General features: G+C 43.2%; 1 protein-coding gene across 7 annotated transcripts in view; it reads right to left on the bottom strand.

Annotated features, from left to right (window-relative positions):
* The window catches only part of ptprub (protein tyrosine phosphatase receptor type Ub), a 185,815-nt gene that overhangs the window by 37,726 nt on the left and 126,533 nt on the right, over nucleotides 1–21,556 (bottom strand). For 4 of the 7 annotated variants that reach the window (XM_037785731.1, XM_037785732.1, XM_037785733.1 and 1 more), the window contains exons 8-17: nucleotides 19,069–19,386; nucleotides 16,737–16,846; nucleotides 13,672–13,873; nucleotides 12,104–12,206; nucleotides 11,453–11,726; nucleotides 6,044–6,080; nucleotides 2,531–2,669; nucleotides 1,536–1,559; nucleotides 1,085–1,239; nucleotides 236–423 (exon numbers count right to left, since the gene is read on the bottom strand). In XM_037785731.1, the coding sequence (XP_037641659.1) occupies nucleotides 236–423; nucleotides 1,085–1,239; nucleotides 1,536–1,559; nucleotides 2,531–2,669; nucleotides 6,044–6,080; nucleotides 11,453–11,726; nucleotides 12,104–12,206; nucleotides 13,672–13,873; nucleotides 16,737–16,846; nucleotides 19,069–19,386 (1,550 nt within the window). The remainder of the gene's footprint in view (nucleotides 1–235; nucleotides 424–1,084; nucleotides 1,240–1,535; nucleotides 1,560–2,530; nucleotides 2,670–6,043; nucleotides 6,081–11,452; nucleotides 11,727–12,103; nucleotides 12,207–13,671; nucleotides 13,874–16,736; nucleotides 16,847–19,068; nucleotides 19,387–21,556) is intronic. The other 3 variants (XM_037785735.1, XM_037785736.1, XM_037785738.1) reach the window with 1 other exon arrangement.

The following is a 21,556-nucleotide window of genomic DNA, read 5'->3' as shown; positions in this document are numbered from 1 at the left end:
CATTGCAGTTTGAGTGCTCCTGCCTCAAGTTATCTCTTTCGCTGTATGTGAGGAATGAATGGAGCAATTAAACTCACGTTGTTGAAATTATACTGAAGGTTAGTTATTTACGAAGACACGTTGTGAATACAGACACAGCAGGTACTTTGTTTTGCTATTCATTTCATGTTGTCAGACTGTAATAGCTGTCGAGTGCTGTGTAAGAGAGGAGTGTACAGTAATAGCGCCCTCTCACCTCATACTCCTGTTTAAAGCCGTAGCCCTCGGCAGTCTTCATCTGGTTGATGTGCTGGAGAAGGTCAGCAACTCGGACGGCGGGATGGAGCTGCCCTGTGTGGTACGGGGAGCCTTTACGTCCACACTGGTGCCTCGGGGATCCTCCCAGCAGGCTGCTGGCCTCGTTCACCGAACTCCGAGCGTCACCTGCACCAGATACATTTGCAATTTCAGCACGACTCCAGCTGAAAAATGCATGTACAAGACAGGTTACGGTCTAAAACATTAAACTAGTCTTGGTTTGGGATGACACGCGCTGGTGTTACCATCACGTATCGGTACGCACTCTGCCTATACTGACAGTACAGTATATATTACAGGTGTTTCCCTTTGATAAGGCTTGTCAGGGCAGAGATGACTTCATAACAGATCTTGTGTAGACGTGACAGCCAGCAGCTCTGTCTCAGATGACGTGTGAAGCAGACCAAGATCTGCACCAGCTTCAGAGTAAACACATCTGTCGTTCCCTCTCCGCGAGACTGACGAGGAGATCCAGATGAAAAGTACTGACAAGCATCACAAATCATTTCTTTCGATTCAGTCAAATATGTTACTTGTGCAGTTCTCCCATTTTTTGTGCATCAGCTGCAGGCGGTGAACAGATGAAGGTGAGTTGTACCAAAGAACATTTTTCACACCGGATGATTACAATCTTTCAGAATGATTCAGACATTTATGGAGTGAATGAGTGACGGTCAACAAGATCACAAAGTGAGGGAGGATGTACGTCATGTTTGAAATTGCAGTGTGTAGTTGTGGTTAGCTGGTAGGTTTGTACACACTGTACTGTATGTGTCTTTTGTCTTACTGCGTGTGCCGCAGGTGTGCGCATCCATGAAGGAAAGGGCCATTCTTTCATCCTCCTGTAGGGTGCTCTGGTCTGTGAAACTTCGCTCCATGGAGCCCATATGGCTCTTCTCCTGCCGGTAGGTAATGGGTGTCTTATTCATGTTCACTGGTTTCCTATTTATGGATAAAGAAGATGAAGAAGAAGGAGGGGGGGATTGCAATACAGGAGAGGTCAGGTAATAGACAGATAGAGCCAGAGAGAGGGAGAAAAAGGAAATGTTATGTTTAGTGAGAAGGTAAAGATTGAGAGAAACAAAAAGAAAAAAAAAAAGGTGATAACGTGGAGAAATAGTGAGAAAAGAATTGCTTTATTGCTTTTCCCTCTACAGCTTATGATTGACAGCCAGAGCCCAAGCATGTATATGATGGATCACAAAACGATGGGAGAGCAAAGAGGTGGAGTCACTTACGGATAGTAAGAGTAGTAGTCCCTTCTGGCAAGAGTGCAGGAGAAGGAGAAAAAAAAAATCAAGAGAAAGAAGAGATGTGAGATGAAAGCAATGTCAGCTGAGGCCAGAATGCATTGATTACAGTGGAAAGGAGATCCATCCTCTTGTGTGCTCGGCTGTGCGGGCGGCCATATGGCGCATGCGATCGTATCAAGCAGGTGCTGACGGACCAAACCACAACGAGGCAGAAAAACGTGTTTTTCCTTCTATCGAATAAGTGTTACACTTCGAGGACTACACCACGTGGCTTCCTGTCACAGTAGATTTAGCAATCAATTCTCTAAAAGAACAAACTTCATGGCGGCTTAGCAGAAGGAACCCGGGCTAATGTGCAGAGTAGTGGTGACTTTCAGAATCAACGTTATTCAATATTAGCCTGGATGCTGTGTCAGCCATTTAATAATGATTGCTGGAGCCCCTGAGTAACTTCCCATTTGGCATGGCAAGTTCTTTAGATATCAATTTATCTTATTTTAGTGCGGCAGGTTAAGCCTTTTTTGAGACTTAAACTCAGCTATTGCTATATAAATGTAGAGGTGTAGATGGTGTACTGTAGACCTGTGGGATCATTGGCTAATAATCTCTAAAAGCACACCTTTTCCCTCCCAATTACCATCTCATTTTAGGGTCAGACCTCTGCTTGGTGTGCGTAATTAAGTGGCTAATTGAATTGCATCCGCCTTTAATTAGATACTTCACACTCAGATGGGCTCCGCAGATGAGGGTTTGTTTGGTCCCCCTGGTGCGTTATGAGGGAGCGAAAACAAAGCGCTGGCTGTTGGTCCAGCATCTTCCCTAAACAAGCATGACCTTTTCGAAAGTTCAGCAAGTATAAAAAAACTGATTACTGAACTGTTCCAAAACAAAACATAAAGGGTAAAACAATGTGGGAGATGCGGTGTGATTGTGCATAATGAGGCATGTTGTGCACTCAACAGTCATCAGCAGACGTTTACCCTTTCTTAATGATGATGATGACGGCACCCAGCAGGAGGATGAGGACCACCAGACCTCCGGCGCACACCCCGAGGATCAGTCCCATCTCCTCCGAGTGCTGGGACACCTCCAGAGCCTTGCGGTGATCCTTGCAGGCCGCTGGGAGCAGAAACGTGGGTTCAAAAAGGCAGCACAATGCAAATACAGGACATAAAAGAATGAAGGTTGAAGGTGTCGAAGAAACGATTCACAGGAATTTCTAAAGCAAAGGGTGTGAAAAATTTAATGCAGCGACGGGAAAATTGAAAATTCACAGCTTTGAAGAACTTATCATTCATGCACACAAAACTCACAAATGTAGACTTTTCATACGACACTACAGACATTCACACTGCTTATCTTGACTACTGTGGTGGGGCTCCTCTGAATTATAATGGTCTTCTTAACGCCAAAGCTACATTTCAATAACAGTGGTATTTTTCAAATAGCTGGTGAAGATGAAAGAGACGCGCGAAATAAAGAAGCGACGCCTTAAGCAAGGCGGACAGCAATTGTCCGTGTTGTCCAACCCAACAAACCTCAGACATTCATGATGACAATTTATGCTTTGACAAGCAAAATGATTGGCTTGCAGAATACGAGTTTGGCTGTCTGAGAGGTTTTCAACCGGCTATTTAGGCTGCTCGAGATTTATATTGATGTTTACAGAAAAGGAACGGCGATGGGGAAATAAACAGATAAAATATAAATGGGTGTAGAAGAAGAGTTTCACGAGAGTTGCAAATGTGTCAGTGTAAGACGGGAAACTCATTTGTTAAGATCCATTAGTCATGTACAAAAAAAGGCTTTTAGAGCTTGCTGCAGAGTTGTACAGTGACAGTGCAACAATAAACTGACACCTTGTGATATGACACTAGTACACTTCTATGGTACATGCACTAAACCTTTGAGGCTCGTTTTTATTCATTATGGAATTAAATACTATACTTTTCCCTGTCACAAGTCCTCCACACAGCCCAGTATAATCTCAAGGTGCCCCGATGTCTGATGGCCACTGGAAAGGTCGTTATCATAATAGCTGGTTATTCATTTCTCGGGCATTAAGCTTCATACTTATGTAAATGGTGCAGCGGGCCTTTCTTTGTCTTGTTCTCGGGGTCCACTGATCTAGTTTTCCTTGTGTGTGTGTGTGTGTGTCAGCCTGTCCTCCAGGCCTTGAGAGGCCCTGAAACTAGCCCTTCTCAGTCTATTGGAACAGCTCAACCTATCTGGAGAGCGCTAGAAGAAGTCAGAGCAGGCCTGGGGATAGAGCTCTATCTCGCAGCCTGCTGGGGGAAGAATCAGATCTGGGGCAGGGAAAATGAAAACAGAGCCATGTTATAGCCCGACTAGCTGCAGGCCTCCTGGCTGTTTTCATTTTCACTTTATGGGGTGCGTTAGAACCCTCGTACTAAAAGATGAAAGTAGCACAATATTTCATTATTTGGCAGGGATTTTTTAATCAATGATGGGTGTTTTGGCATATCTGAATAGAGAAAATGAGTCACAGGCTTGGTATTCGAAAAGAACTGTTCCTTCTGAAAACTGCTTTTTTGTATTGCTACCGCTACGTAACATGCTGTTCCAGAAATGTGACATTTCAGTGTGCGCTGTGTACAGACACCACATCTGACAGGTATACTTTACTTTGCAGTAGCGAGTAGGAGACGGTTTAGTCAGACTGAATCAGAGATGATTTTTTTTGTAGTTTCTATTCGCACACAGGGACACGCTATCATCCAAAGATGCCTTTATGTCTGTGAGCTACTGTAACTGGAGATAACATGGATTATCAACCCTTCTCAAGGTGCTCCCTTCAAAAAAATTAAAAAAAAAAACAGCCACAAACTCGACACCTGCTGTTTATTTTATGCTGCGACTTCATTTATAATTACACGTACAAGTGAAATACAGGGGTGCGTTATATTGGCTAGAAATGTAGATGAGGAGGTGAGGAATCAATTTCAGTTTTCTGACGTTTCGGACAGATAAGGCGGTTTTGCCACATTTAGCCTCGAAATTTCTATTAAGCCAAACACGAGCATGAAATAGATTTCCACATGAATCCATGCACCTGCCAGCTGCCCGATGCTGGAAATTGGCACTTAGAGGAGAAATGGAAGTCTATTGTTGTGTTGAGCCTGCCAGAGGATCCTTAATTAAACTGTCACCTGGAAGTTGAAATGTAATCTCCAGCTTTGTTATCCAAGCCAGAATCATTTGCCTCCACTTTGCTTGTGATGGGCTGCTTGATAATAACGGCTTAGGACCCGATGATGCGGAGGTTATGTTAATGGTAGAGGGATCGCACAGATGGCAAAGAGCAACTTAAAAAAAAAAACTCTGACCTGTTGCACCTTGAAATTGGAAACCACCCTGAGATTTTCTTTCATATCCTTTTTGCCTTTCCGGCTTTTTTTTTCCGTTACATCATCATGTATGTGCATGATGTAACGCTGGCAATCTTTTGAATCACTTCTTTCCATTGTGCACTTTTCTCTCTCTCTTCCCTTCTGGTCTTCTATTTTTATTTTATTGTTAATATCTTGGTGATGTTTTATTTTAAATGTTAGAGCTCCATTGTGCATTTTCTTTACTTAGTGTAAAAAAAAAAGAAGGCATGCGCACTGTAAAGCCCGTTGGTGTGAGAAAGCATAATTAATCAATGCCCAACCGGGTGTCTGTGTGGGGCAGATGGAGTGAGACGCTGAGCTGAAATGGCTGGCCTTGCCTTTTGGCTTTATGCTTGAGGAGAGCCTCATCTCTTTCGTTTTGCGCTCACAAAAAGAGGCCTTCACCAAAAAAAGACACCCCGCCAAGACAATTTACTTGCAAGGCTCTGCTTACTGTTGCGGCGCTATGATAACTATAAATACATGACTTTTATTCACCGTGATCTGACAGTGCACTACAGCAAGAAGGGCTCTCCTGCCATCAGGACTTAGAGTCAATTTCCCTGCCCTTTTCATGTCCCTTTGAATCCAAAAAGCTGAGGTACAGAAGAGGAGGAGGGGGGGCCGGGCTTTCTCATACTGATAGGCCAAGGTAGCTCCATCTGGAAGTTTTGATCTGAAGGACCCTTCTGGACCTCGTTGAGGTCAGCGCCCTCAGATGTAGCCGTCTAGTGGGCTGCTGATGAGAACAAAGAGGCTGCCTTTGATATACTGTGTCCCAGCGTCTGCCCCCAAACAAACAGGATGAAAGCCTGACCTCTAATCCCCTCCCTGCTTGTTGCCCTTTTCTCAGAGGACCGCTGCTAAACAACCAGGAGGAGTCGGAGAAAAAATTTATCCAGAATCCCCATCTTTGTACTTGAGAGAGAGAGAGGTGAATAATGGTGCAGCATATAGACTAAACCAAACAAGGCTGTTAAAATCACATTCTTAATTTCTTATCTCACAACAACGAGAGACATCGCACGGCACGATGCAGGGACATTCATTCATTCAAGGTCACAGTGTTCGTGGGAGGAGAAATAGTCATGTTTGAATTACCTTTGCGAGCGATGCGGATGCAGTTTATTCTGGATTCCTGAAAGAGAAAGAAAACATCAGAGGGGAGGGTGTCGCTTTGCATTTTGCATAAAAAAGATAAAAGAAAAGAGGATGATGTGAAATACTGAGCTGAGACACACACGCATATATCACGTTGAGAATATGACCGCCGCAGCAGATAAAAACACACTCTGGATGAACATTAAAACCTGATGTTACAAAGTAAACAGGTGAGGACCACATCTGGAACCACAGCGCTGTCTCCCCTCTCTGCTGTTTTTCTACCCTCTGATTAAATATTCACATGACTAAACATGAGTGGGTTGCACTACTCTTCTCTAAAGAAAGCATAATTTACTTTATGACAGAGACACAGATAAACCGCAGGAAAAAAATGATTCAGACTAAAAGGACAAATTACCTCTGAGTTAAGAGTCCTATTGACAATGTGAGATTACAAAATGTTTCAAATCTGAGAGCTGTGGTGAAGTGTTGGAGAAGGAGATTAGAGATTCTTGTTGAAGGAGAAAATATGAAAGTTGAAAGGGAGAGAGCATAATTAAGAGGAGGGATTCAGACCAATGCGCCATTATAAAAAGGAATTAATTTTATTCAAATTTCAACTGATGACATCTCAGTATTATGAAAAGGACCTTTGTCAAACAGCACTAATGAGATCCAAGACTGTAATCCAATTCCATCCTGCCACCTCTTGGAGGACATGCGTTATCAAATTAAGATTTACAGATGCTAATTCAGGCATTATGGGACAATTATGCAAATTTGCCCATTTCGGAAATGAGCAAAGAGCACTTTTCTCAAACTCCAGTTAAATTGCTTTTTTTTTATTATTGAAAATCCATCTCAAACTGACAGACACTTAAACAAGTTCTTAACATGATGGTTTGCTCTGTAAATACAGACTGCAGACAAACATGTTGACTGTCATTTCATTTCCATAATCAAACCGCACAGATTCAGAGAATGGCAGAGTACGTTTACCATTATCGAATGCTATTTTTTTTTTTTTTTATTTTGTCCTCTTTTATTTATATGCCTTTACTGTGAGTTAACAAAAAGAATAAGAAACATTTTTTTACAGTACATCATGGTAAAAATCCAATGTAACAATCGCCAGTACATTGCTCTTTCATTGAATAACTATTCCAATTAATTTTCTATAAGTTTCTCTTATTTTTTAAAATTTTTAGGCTGTTTATTATCAGTGGTGGAAAGTAACAACATTTATTCAAGTACTGTACTTTCTGTGCTTTGTTGACATAGCCGGGCTGGCCGTGCGTGCCTTTTAGTGCATGTTAATGCATGTGAACGTGCCCCACTGGCTGGCTTAGGGCCGCCGCTCTGCACTGCGCTCATATGGCGGTTGACCACTGATAACGGCGTCCCGGCAGACGGCGCTGTTACGGAAGCGTAGCACCCACCCTCTGGTTCCCCCCCAGGTTAACAATGATAGCTCAGTCAGCACTGTTGCCGCAGTTTGCACTGTTAGTGCTGTTAGCACTGTTGGCAATAGAAATGCTCTGAATTTCATATTGAGGACCTTTAATCTTTATTGGTGCTCTGCAGTATAATAGAATTTATCTCGATTGCTTTTGATTATCTGCTCGTTTCAATTAATAATCATTAATCAAAATGCTTAAAAGTGCATTTCTACTGTATGTGTCTCCAGAAACGCTGACTGGTGACTTTGAGCTTTTGAGACTGACTCAATTATAGGAAACATTTTCCATCAAAAAAAGCTGATTCATCTGAACCTGCCTCCTGTACGGAGACGGCATTTGAAACCTTACATTCAATCATTACAAGCTTTGGCAAATTAAGACAGAGCACGTTTGCATCCGTTTACTGTAGATGATGAAAAAAAAGAAGAAGAAGAAATAGGCTGTTGTGATGGATAGACGCACATTTCTGTAACATCCACATCTGAATGGTTGTGTGCCGGCTCAGCAGAAGAGTTAATAGGCCAGCTCCAGATTGTGGGACACACATCACACGTCTGGCCGTGCTGCGCCAGTCACGCCAGAGGGGCTGGAGCTTCCTGGCAGCTCTAAATACAAAACACAAATGCCAACATGCAACGCGGGGCTCCACGGCACACACTCAAGGTTTTACAGTGTGTGTGTGTGTGTGTGTGTGTGTGTGTGTGTGTGTGTGTGTGTGTGTGTGTGTGTGTGAAGCTGGGAGATGTAAGCGTAGATGTTATAAATGACTATGTGGTGGCCTGCAAAGCTACAGTGTGTACCCACAGTCTTTCAAGTACCTCTTTAGATGAATCCATCAAAGCAATTAGAGAGGCTTGACAGTCCCTCTCCAGATAATTAGCATGGGTAAATGCCAAATATTATGGGCCCCATATACTGTTCACACTATTCCCACTGCTGCCACTGTTGTAGAGGATTAGATGCGACGTTGCTTCCCACAAACACATTCCAGACAAACACAAACTTAAACAGACCACACAGACTTTGATTCACTGCACAATTAAATAATAAAATAAGTATGCTGACAATTTAGATTATATTTTAATAAGGTGTTCAGACAGCAATTTCCTTAGATGATTGCCAAATATGACGACTCTATTACCACCTCCATATACAGAAACCCTTATGAGCGATTGTTTTATCCAAGTAAATATGTTACTGCTTTCAATGCCAGCTTCCCTTGCAGTTCAACAGCAGGTAACAGTTTGTTTTTTTCCCTTCTTCCACAATGTGTGAGCAGGCATAAGGTAATTATATTTCCCTCTTCTGTATACAATCCAAAAACGACTATAAAAATACCCCACAGTACATGAATATGCTGAATGCATTCATGCTTCCGTTCCGTACAAAATCACATTTAAAATGCTAAAATTCGTTTTTTTTGGCCTACATTTTTGTGACAGAGTGAGCACAGTGTTAAAATGTAAAAAAGGCCTGAAATGCATAATTGCACACGGAGGATAGGCAGGAAGACAAAACACAAAAAAAGAAGATACAAAATAGCACAAAAAACACATTATGCACTTGCAGCGTTCCAGTCCGTACAAGCTGCACGAGCCAAACCTTAACATCTGCTCTGTGGGTTTTAATAGGCGCTCTCATTAACACGTTTTAATAATATCATTAACAGGCAAGAGAAGGCATCAGTGTCACATTGTATTATTTGTTGGTCTGTTAGTTTCATTGCTGCTATGTTATGCTTTTTTTATGCTATCTTGCTTATTGTAATTAGCACTTTCTCATGTTTCAGTCCGTGTTGTCATAGCCCTGCTGCGATATGTCTTCTGTGCCCCGCTGCTGATTGGTTACACGCCCAGCAACTATCTGCACCTCAGCTGTGCTGAACCGAATGCATGGAGCTAAATCACAAGCTTTTTTAGCTGACATCCAGAGTAAAAAAAAAAATGTATTGTGCTTAAAAAAAAAGGAAAACTTCACACCCACAACAAAGACTTTGACAAAGGTGTGATTTCGGAAATACCAACCCTAATAAAGCAGAGTATATGCAATTACAGTAGTATGTTTTGTCGTTTTCTTGACTTAAACAACAGCAAGACTACTCACAAAATCCAACAGAAGAGTCCACATAACACCTGTTTTAACCTGTTGTGCATGAATTGGTTGTATGTTTAAGAATTGATTTTAAAATTTGAATGATTACTTTTAAAGCACTGATGGGGTTGGCGCATCTGGCTGACCTACTAACCCCTTACGAGTCTGAATGCAGCCTGATATACTCCGGCAGAGGTCTCTTAGTTATTCCTAGGGGAAGGCTAAAAACCAGAGGAGACCGAGCCTTTAAAGTCAGGGCCCCACGACTCCAAAGCGACCTGCCGGAGGAGATCACGCAGACTGGCTCCGTTTTGTCTTTCAAATCTCTTTTAAAAACACACTTTTTCAGAAATTGCTTTCTCTTAATCGGTTATTCTTCTGCCATTATTCTACTTGTTGTTACTGTGTGTTAGTACTTCATACCTTGCGTGTCATTTTTTAATGAATCAACTCTATTTTTATTTATTACTTCCTGTTAATTAGTGTTGCTTTTTATGCCTTTGTAACTTGAAAAGTGCTATATAAATAAAGTATTATTATTATTATTCAAACAACTTGTGCGGCCATGAAAATGAAGTTCCTGCCCTCCCAGCACACTGTTGTTCCTTCAAGAGCAATTGTTTCACCACCATCATAGGACTGATGCCCAGATTTCAACGCAGACTGCTGCTACTGTATTTTCAGACGAAGGCAGCAGTGTTTGAGCGACTGGGGACAGTGTTGGCTGTGTGATTTGGCACAGTGTTTCCACTCATTGTGGGTCATGGATGCTGGCCTCCTGCCAGGCAAAACAAAACCTAATCCCATCCGCCGGTAAAGCCAGGCCTCCCCTATCTAATCCCATGCTTAGTAGCCTAGTTGTGTGAAGTGCTCACACTGCACTACCTCCGTGTATTTCTCCACTGGGTTGGAAAAAAGATCCTACTGGTGTCCATGGGACTTTAAACACAGACGGGACTCGAATAGTCAAACAGACCAGTAACCCAGCTTGCGTGTATTTATTCCCAAATGATGATTACACAAGGCTGCGTTACCTACGGCAACGGTTCTCAGCTCCGTTGCCACAGTCTGTGAAGATTAAAGCAGCAGCTTTCTAGCTCTGATCATCTGCACCTGTGCCCAATTATCTTTAAGTAATTGCCTCACCCAGGTAGCAGCTCTTCCTGTAATGGAATTTGGGAAGGTAATGTGGCGTCCTCTGGGTATGACGGGGAGACCGGAGGGCTTTGTGTGCTCGAGAGCGGTGAAATGGATGGAAAAAACAACACAACAGTGCAAAAGAACATACTGCTTCTCAAGTAACAAGGTCTGCAACCCAGGATTCAGAAAGCTTCTGTTACGTGGACACAATATAGAAGCTGGTTTACTTTGGTCTACACTCACTGGCTATTTTCACAAACACTCAACTGATTAGGTTCCTAATGACAGAGATGAGTAGATAAGGACATTAACGAAAGGGCCATTGAACGAAGGACATGAGGTAACAGGAATAAACCAAAAGAAATAGGACAGAATGGGAAAAGCATCAAAAAATAAAAGCCGAATGAAGTGAAGTGAAGTACGTTGTTGACGCTGAGTAATTCCAGCTAATCACAGCTTTGCTAGCTGTAAGTAATGCATGCAAGTAATTCCCCGCTACACTGCCAGCTCAATATGTTTTCATCCAGCAGCCCCAGTCACACCACAAATACTCTTTCAAGGATTGTGAGCACAGACAATGCCAACTGTTCTACAGAGTCAACCACAGCATTAGTAAATACAGATACTCATTAACAACTCTCAATGAATCATTAATGTCTGCATGAAGTGCTGCCAGAACTGCTGCACCACCAGGCGGGAGTTAACAGTCACTCACCCCTCTGAAGTTGCTCATAGCCTGGAAGTAGATAAGGTAGCTCTTGCGTGGGTCCAAAGGGCTGTTCCAGTAGCCGTTGTAAGTGTGATTGTCGCCCACGGTGAAGGGGCTAGCCTCCGGGAGGCTGCTGGGCGGCAGCTCGGCGGTGTAGTAGTGCGGCGTGCCGCGGGCCTGCGCCTCACCGTGGGACATGGGCAGCGGGAAACACTCCTGGAGCCCCAGCTCTCGCTTCACTTTCTTCACCATCTCCTCTTCAACCACCACCTGGTACGTACTGCACACAGAGTGGATGTGCATCTTTAATAAGCCATGTAATGCATGTCTGTCCAAAATGTCATCACTTCATCATTTTATCCTGTTAGACATTTGTGTGAAATTGTCATAATAAGCATATGGATACTAAAAAAACGCGTTTTGTGAGGTCACAAGGACCTCTGACCTCCAAAATCTAATCAGTTCATCCTGGAGTCGAAGTCCAATTGTGCTAAATTTGAGGAAATTGGCTCCAGGAGTTCCTGAGATATCACATTCACAAGAATGGACCGGACAGATGGAAGTACAGACGGACAGACAAACAATGCAAACAAATAATAAATAATACAAATAACACAAAAAAAGATCTAATATGTACATTTGAGATGATTTCCTCACCTGACAGGTGCCCCTCTGCCCTGGGCGGGTCGCAGCAGGACAGTAATGGTGTTCTCTGTCTCGCTCAGGGGGGACGGCATGTCTCCGTAATCAAACGTGGGCGCTGAGTACACAGAAACACTGAATTTACATGTCCACACACACACATACACACACATTTGGCTTATAGGCCACATAAACGTGCTCAGCCACTCAATATCTCGTGAAACTGACACACCTTTTAGAGCCGTCCCTCTCTCAGTGCTAATATACCCAACACCCATATCCTCATATTCAGTACACTGTTTGAATTTCCCCTCTGGTTGTCTTGGATACGAGTCCAATTAAACGTTATGTGTGTGACGCTAAATTGAACGGGTTTCTAATTTGAAAGGTTCTGGCTAAAGTCGTGCTCCTCCCCGGAGACGTGGTGGCACATTTCTCTTTAATATCAGTAGTCAATTAGTGAAGGGGAAGCAGAGCAAACTATTCGTGAGGAATCAATGATTATCATATTAAAAAGCTGTTTTCTAATAGCGCAGCAGAAAAGAGCTGACGTCAATTAAGGTGAGGCATTAAGGGAAACCAAATGTGCATTTGTTGACATTAAAGGTCTGTTGAGGTTTGTAAAAGCGTGTTTGATGCCTGCTGCCAGATAGAGTCTGTTTGAAGGATGATTGTGCATCAGCCGCGGCGGCGTACGCACCTGAACGTGCGTGTGAGGAAATGTGTGTAGCTGGATACTCTGCGGTGGGTATTGCTTGAAGATGCTGACAGTAGTAGCTGTTGAAGGTGTTCAGTGTTTGCTGGCTGTCAGTGCCGATTTGAGAGACGCTCAGTGTAAGTGAATGTTCTGCACCGTGGGCCAGTGGAGGAGGTTGAGCATGATCTGCAAAGACTTTTGGACTCCATCTGCGGTCTGGCTTTGTGCCAGCGTTGTGTCTGACATACAGCCAGTAAGCAGTGATTGTGCACTAAATCTATAATTAAACAAACCGGGCCTCTCTGTAAAGAAGGAGTGAGTAAATGTGCGAGGCAAGAGAGGGTGGGAGTGGCTGCGCCTGTGCGTTCCTAAGGGGTGTAATCCCATCCCTTAACAAGCACAAATGCATCATTAAGAGGAAATAGAAACACCGTGGCTGGATTTCTATCACCAGTAATAAGCTCGGAGACTCTCGGAAGTGACATTCTGGTCCCGAGAATGCATCTTTCTTTATACATAACACACAGCAGTGTCCCCCTCTGCGGTGTTCCTCTGCTTCCTACGAGTTAATTTATGTCTTGAGGACTGCGGGATGACAGTGTGTCACTTGTTTTGGAGAGGCAATGGAAAATAGCTCCTACACTGTGGGAGCAGTAGTTTTGCCTCCGCGAGAGAAGAAAGATGCCGAGGTCAAAAGAGAGAAAACTCGGCTCCTAATTATAGCACGCAGTGGGTGAAGTCTGGCGTTGTACCTGCATGGTGCATCAGTGATAGGCGGCGATGGCACAGCCTCTACATGCCTGCTTCTATTTTCTATTTCACAAATTTTACGGGCAGCTTTCACACTCCCTCGCTCAGTCAGTCAGTCAGTCAGTGGCGCTAATACCTGAGATGTTAGTGGTGATTTCAGTGAGGGCGGTCTGCCCGAAGCCCTTGACTGTGCGGGCTCGAACTGAGATGAGGTAAGTCGTCCCCGGGTGGAGGTTGGAGAACATGTGGTAGGTCTCGTTCTTCATCTTGGACACGGTTCTCCGCGGTCCTGGGACGTTGATGCCTGGATCAGACGACTCAATGCTCTGGTAGCTTATCTGTTGGAAACAAGATGGTCTCGGGGTAATATCATAAAAACCAGAGTCACCCCAGCACTGATTTTATGCTTCATTATCGTAGCGGCTTTAGAGTTTCATACTGATCTGTAGAGGTCATTAACTCAAACGGCTCTGTCGTAAGATGTAATTTTAATGTTTGATTGATATGATTCACTTCACTCAGTAATTAATTTGCTTCTGTAAGTCAATGTGCTAATTGCTCGTGTGCTTTTATTGTTTTAGATGAATAGGACTTGATTGGCATTGGCACTGTTAAGTCAAAGTCATACAAGCAACCTGGAGTTTTTTCTAAAAAAGTATTGTGAGTGGTAAATGCTTTTTCTGATTAAGTAATGCATTATAAAAAAAGGCCATGGACTGAGGACGCCACGCAGTAAAAAAGTGAATTCAAGTGTTTCAATCAATAGCGCTAAGTGTTTATGAGTTTAATTAACTCTTATTATCACTCAAGAATTGCTGTTCATGAGTGTCCTTTAAAAGTGAAATATTTTATAAAGTTTTTCCTCGAGAGGTGATTTTGCCTCGCCTCCACGCTGCTCTCATGAGAGTTCCCACTTATACTCTTAGAAATAGTGGAGAGCTAAATGAGACGACCTTACTGCAATCAGACAAGGGTGAACGTATTAGGATATACAGTACATTAAAGCTAGGACGGATCCACTTCACTGAAGGAATGAACACTCACTCACTGTATCTGCTCATATGCATGTAGTACGCATGCTGAAGATGCCACTCAAGTCAAACCAAAGGCTTTGCTGATTATCATAGAAGAGCTTAATGCCTGCTCACGCCTCCTTAGTGTGAAGATAGAATTATGAGCCATCCAGTGACTAAACACAGACAGACCTCTGTGTTTCCTCTACAAAGGCAGACATGAAAGATGCCCGACGGTGCACGGAGCAGTGAGGAGGGCCTGCAGGACAGCATGGCGGTCGATGGGCTCAGGCTGAGTGGTCAATGGTTTAATCTGAGAGAAATGAAGAGGATTTCCACAGCTCTGTATGAAGCTTTCCACGTCAGCTGGGAGAGATCAACACGCTACAGGGTAAAAAAGAAAAAATCCTGTGCAGCCTCCACTTCACATGTCAAACCACAAATCCTATTTAATAATATCCTTGAGGCGACGTCGCAAGAGAGGCCAAGGAAAGAAGGCTTGAGGATAGGTAGGCAAGCCCACCGGTGGCTCACCACAGACAGAGTGTACTATACAGTAAATTCAAAATCATTATCTGGTTAAACATAAGGCCTACGGCACAACAGAGGCATGTAAGTTATCTATTAATAACACGGGCCTCTATTTTAATGGCACAAGACCAGCGTTTAGTGGTAGTGCTCGGCCATGCGCACATAGTCGGCGAGAGCTTATCCGAGCATTTTTGCTCATAATAGGCATAGTGCACAATGAGCTAAATGTTTGGGTAAGGTTGAATAGACGATAAATTGGAGTGGTTTGGTGATTAATGTCTGAAGTGGCACTTGAAGAAAATGGTTTACCAAATAGAGAGGAAAGTATTTTTGCACTGGGCAGGAAAACACCAAAGGAACAGAAACATTTCAATTATAGGAGATTGCTAACATTTTATAGTGTTGCTTGAGATTCAATAAATATTGAGTCTGAAGTGTTACTGGACGTGCTGTTTGAGTATTTCAATTAGAGCTACAGTTAAAAGTTCAAGGTAAAATCGACAAACAACACGTACAGCTGCCGAAAACCCAACATAGTCGAGCTGGCCAAACAATCTGACCACGAGGTCAATTTACCGTATAGCTCTTCTGGAGCTTTCTATCATATCACACATCTTCCTCAGGTGTTCAAATTGAAACTTTTCTGTGCACTTAATCGACTTCTCTCCAATGGTGGCGTAAAAAATTGAGATTAATTTTAGTTTTTATTGCCATGTCCGGCTAGCTAACTACCTTCAGTAATCAAGGGGAAAAGGGTAGCATTAGCCAACTACATTGTGTTTCAGTTACGTAAAGAAATAAAAGTCATGATAGCATTGTGAAGTATTTCCCAACTGTTTGGCAGCCAGTCCTGGATGCTAAATTTACTAATCCTGCTGTGGCGATAGCATGACGTTGCCTTTGTTGGTTGGATTGGTTAGGTTTAGGCATGAGGAGTGAGATTGGTTAGGGTTAGAGGGTAAGAACATCAGGGTAAGCCAATCAGAGGCAGAGTAGGGCGGGTCATGCCGTCGCCATAGTGGGATTCGTAATACCACCAAAGAACGTATATTGCCAAGAAGTGAAAGTCAACTGGTCGTTTCATTGCAACATCAGCGCCCAGCAGCAGAGCTACGCTTCTGACATTTTGGTCTCAAAGAGACTACCAGACGCTGGTAAAACGTCTGCCTATAGAGTGACGAACAAAAGTAAAACTAAATTATTTCTAATCTATTGTCATATTCTACCGAAATGGCCTGTGTTGAACAATAAAATATTATAATTATAATAAGCATTCTCAGTCCTAAATGGCGGTCCCGGAGTTTCGTCTCTTTGCTTCTATACTTTTTGATACCGCATCCTGCCAGCTACTACTGTATATCATAGTTCGGGCTAATGTAAGCGGCTCTGTCCTGCTCGTCATTGGATTAGGGGAAGTTTACAGTCCAGTAGCCCCAGTAGTAGTAGTAGTAGATAGCGTTTGTGGTTCGTCCTCATCCTAAAAGCCTTTCCTTTAGTAACCTCAAAAGTGAGAAATACCATCTAGCTACTGTATATGAACAATGAAGCATAAATCTAAACATCTATCTTGCTCGTCCAAGTGTGCAAATTAAGCCAATAATGAAGCTGATTATGCCAACCGTTTTTAAAGTGACAGAGATATTCGACAGTGTCTCACCTCATACTGGGTAATGAGGCCATTGGGCTCGACGGGCTCCTCCCACTTCAGGAAGATCATGTCATCCAGCGGGGTGAAGGTGAGCGACTCTGGCGCGATGCCTCCGGGAACTATAAGAAATTGTCAGAGCAAACATTCGTCGGGGAAATTGAAGTGCTAATCCCACAGTGAGCTTCTCCTGTCAATATCACAGAAGTGACTGTCACAGTGGCTCAGAACAATGCATCACATGAGACACCCAGCCAGAGAGCAGCACAGGCACAGAGCATCAGATAAGGACACGGTTAATTTATGAACTGCATCAATTATGTAACCATAACACAGGCAAGAGAAAGAAAACTTAAGAAGATTATTATTATTTTATATCAATCTTCAGTTGAAATATATTGATGAATATGTCAGACGCTTGCTGGTACACTTGTTTCTGAATGGCAGCAAGGGGACTACCAATGCCTGAACTTCAATATTAAACTCTGTTAACAGTTTTTTGGGCCAGTCGGTTGCAGCCTCAGTCCCCGTGGTCTGTGTGAGCGTTGTACAGAGGGAAGATTGTGATGTGAGATTCAGGCCTGAGGCTAAAGAGCCAAACAGCTGAGTCAACTGTTATGTTTGAATTGAGTTAATCTGGAGGACAGCCCATTAAAGCTTTTAGAAAAAGCATTCATAATTAACATGTACTGTATGTATACATACATATATGTATCTTTTATCACATCAGGAAAATAAAAAACTTTCTCTTTTGATCTTTTTCTATCTTTCTCTGTACTGTATATATCTCTTTCTGAAAAATCGTGTTTGTTTTGATTTTTTCACGGCCGAATTGATTTCTCCCTCAGCTGCCATGCAGACGATGTGCTGCGGCACAAAGGAATAATAGGAGATAAGAAATAAGCACAAAATCCTATCTCAGGGTTGCCAGAGACTCAGATATAATGTTTTCTCTTTTATGTTATTTTCGTCTGAAAATGAAATGGATCTTTTGTAATGCTGATTCAGCCTCCGTCAGATGGTCACCCTGTCTGTATTGTGTTAAAAGAGGACAGAGGAGCTGGCGTTAATGTTTGGGCAGCTCCTCTGAAATATTAAGCAAATTCACCTCATATGAACCAAAACTGATGCATGTGTGAATTTGTGTATTTTATCCACATGCGGTGCACTTGATTTATGTTGAAAAACACCGTAAATCCTCAAAACCAACCATCACAGCGTTAGCTAAATGTGACAGTAAAGTTCTGGTTGTGGGCAGTCTCAGGTCTGGATAGTCTTCTGCCTGACATTTGCTATGAGAATAGTTAAACAATTTGAGGTATTCTGGTATATTTTAGACATCACACTCCTCCAAAACCGCTCTCTAAAGCTCTCTGAAATGACAATGATAACCCCAGGGCTCTCTGATTATAAGGTTAAGAAAGTAAAATGCACACGACGCTTTGCCAGACTTAAACCCTTAACTGCATTTTAAAACAATAAAACACTGCATTGCCAGCATTTCATACGCACCACACATTGTTGTGACCACACATTGTAACATAGTATATAATATTATATATATATATATAATTTTGTGTACAGTAAGGTCATATTCTGTTTTTGTTTTTTTTTACAAAAATAGATAAAAAGCAAAAAGAGCAAAAAGCAATAAATAATAAAGGTGTTGTGTAAATACACTATAGTTACCAGTTTATTAGGTACACCTTGCTAAAAGTAATGCATACAACAGTGCTGCAATATATCCTTAACCTCGCAGGTGAACTAACTGAAGGTGAAGTTTTCACCTTCAGTTAGTTTCGCTTTCGTTAGTTTGATTGACAGATGGTACATCCAATCACCTGCCCAGTATTTTGTGACCAATGACGTCTTCTCAAATGTGTCTGTGTAACAAACCATCTGATAGGGTCAGGTTAATATATCCTACCTTAATGAACGTTATAATGTTTTTTGTTGAAACTGTAATAGAGAGGTGTTGATTCGACTGTATGGTGATTTTATTGGCTGCGGATTGTGGTGCTGTGGAACTGTATCGCATTATACTGACAAGTGTTTCTATTATTTTGTCCACCCCATTAATATCAATGAGGGGAGGCTAAATAACAGAAACGCCAAACTTAAATATTTTACAGCTTTAATAAAAGGTCTGATTTATCGCAAGACATCGTAGACTGTTTTCGTTTTAGCTAGGTTTGCCTGACACCCTGGTAACTCAGTGTATTTTAGTGTTATGGTGATGATTTCCTCAAAATCTTTACTATTTTGAAAATGACACTTCTCATGTTTAGTTTTTCTGTCCTCTGCTTCCATACTATCTTTTCTGTAACATCCTCCAGAGACTTACTGTCCTCCTCCGTCTGGAAGTTGACCTCTCTGCCCTCTTTCTTCCCCTCTGGGTTGGCCAGTGACAGACGGACATGGATGCCGTGGTAGGGTGGCAGATCACGCAGCGTGAAGCGTGAAGCGTTGTGCTCCACTGCCAGGCACTCGCGCACCGTGGTGTTGTGGCCTCCGCCGCCTCCCGCCGTAGTGTAGCGGTAGCACAGGGACACTGAGTACGTGTGGCAGCGTGTCAGGTTGAACGCCAAATTCTCCCACTGCAGAGACAACTGCCTGGACTGGAGATCTGTGGCCGTGAGGCCCCGCAGCGCACGCATCGGCTCTGGGGAGGAGGGAGGAAGATTGAAGGAAAACAAAAAAGAGAGAATTGAGTAATAAAGAAAGCTAAGGCAAAAACAAGCAATGTCATTAGGGATGTTCTGAAGGCACAATACTGAATTTGAGAAAATGAAACCACAGGTAACTTTGTTTTATTGTGAAATATTTGATTTCAGACGGAGCGCCGAGCAGATGACAGTGTCACTGGTGTCCCAGGACTACCCTAGCAGTTTTTCACTTGCTCCCCTCCCACATGCTGCCATATTGCCCCGCCACAACATGGAGGTCACCAGTTTGCTGCCAGCGCAACACGCCCACATCCCCCATGGCAGAGCGGGAACTCATGCCAATTGCGCTAATTAATTGGACAGGCTGTGTGGGTTGCTGTCGCACTCCCACCAGTCCCCGCCTCCGTGTCGCTGAGCAAATTGACTATCCAGTAGTTCTTTGCCCCAAGGTTTAATCCACACACAAAAATGCCAGCGCGATACAAGGGCATTCACTTCCGCTGGTCACTTTTACTTCTGGGTCATCGCGATGGCCTGTCGTATTTTTAGAAGGCACCGAGTTAATTCTGGTCACTGCCGGGTTAACCCCCGACTTTCTCTGACTGAAAGAACAACAGCTCTGTCTTTAACATCCTCCTCAAATGTAATGGCTGGCTGAAAGACACAGAGAGCCTCTATGCACGGACGCACAGATCAGCCAGTGTTCGGGAGGACGTCCGAAAAACTGAAGAGAGGCTGAGTTAAGCCAAGGACATCCTCGGTATCAATGGCGGCATTTATCAGTGGCCATTATTAACACAGTCAATTCCTTTTTGTCAAGCAATATGCTACATAATGTATTGTATTGCTTTATTCTTTTAATAGGGCATGGTGAGTAATGGGCCGGGGAGGCAGGGAATGACAGCAGAGATATGGGGTACAGGGAGAGATCAGTGGAGTTTGAGGTTACTGGCCAAGGTCTTCATTCCCTCACTGACTTGCACACTCAGTGGGATTCCTGCTGCAGCACAGATTAGTGCAGGGAACTTAAATAAGGCAGCTAATGCATCACTGAGCAGGGGCTAATGCACTAAAACAAGAATTATCTAAGAAAATGGATTTTAACGTAGCTCTGCAAGGACGCACAGTTGCTGTATAAAATAATTATTTAGCCCTATCCCTTTACCACTCTCTTTTTAATCTCTTCTCATCTTTTTATCTATTCCACATGTGCACATGTTCAAACACACATAAATTAACATGCTGAGATCCAACAGCCCCTATGCCCAGATTCTTATGCCCTTAGAGCAATTCTTTAAAAGTGAAATTTTATGACACGTCCAATCTATACTGAAGGCTTCTGCAGTCACCAGCTTTCTCTTTTAATTTGCTGTCTGGCATCTCACACTAGATGGAAATATGACCGGAGCATTGATCAGAATTTCGTCCAGGCTAATGTGGCGGCAGATAAATGGGTGTGCACGGTAATCGCAAAGTAGTAGACTGCACCCAGCAAGAAATGTTAATGTTCCATTGTTCATTGTGGCTGAGGATTGTCTTAATGGTGCAATTGATAGTCTGCACAGTCTGAGAGCTAAATAAAGAGAGGCATTTAACCGCTGAGTTGATGAAAGCGCCGCCAAAGAGGCCACAGTGTGCTCATTGTGGCTTTTCTCAAAGTGGACATTTGTGCCAGCCCCTTCCTCCTTGCCTCGTCTTATTTGTGTGTATGCCGTGGGCACCCATTCTCTGGCACCCCGTGGCGTGAAAACTGCAGCCGCCCCAACGCGGCCAAAAGCCCAGAGCACCATGTTGGTCCTCGGAGATTGGAAGTTAGAGTAGATGTGACAGGTTCTGCTTTGTTATCTCCCCTAAAACTGTGAGCCGGGACAGCAGCAGGACGGAGCAGGGTTGCCTAAGATTGCATGCATCCGCGGAGGGCGATCTGCACTGACTGTGTCAGACGGGAAAACTAAATTTATACGGACAAGCACGCCTGTACCCATGTGCAAGCAAAAAAACACGAGCACACATAAATCCAAACACCCCAAATGTGAACATGTAGGGAATTCTGGCTCAGACTGGAAGACATGATGAACGACGTGCCAAGAAAGGCAAAGCACTTGTGCTCCTAATGCGTCTAATTTTAGTCGTGCTCCAGTGTTGGCTCCCTCTAACAGACCGAGA

This window comes from Sebastes umbrosus, chromosome 11 (assembly GCF_015220745.1).
Source record: "Sebastes umbrosus isolate fSebUmb1 chromosome 11, fSebUmb1.pri, whole genome shotgun sequence".
NCBI lineage: Eukaryota > Metazoa > Chordata > Actinopteri > Perciformes > Sebastidae > Sebastes > Sebastes umbrosus.
Note: the sequence above shows the minus strand (reverse complement) of the source record. Positions and strands in the feature narration are given on the sequence as shown.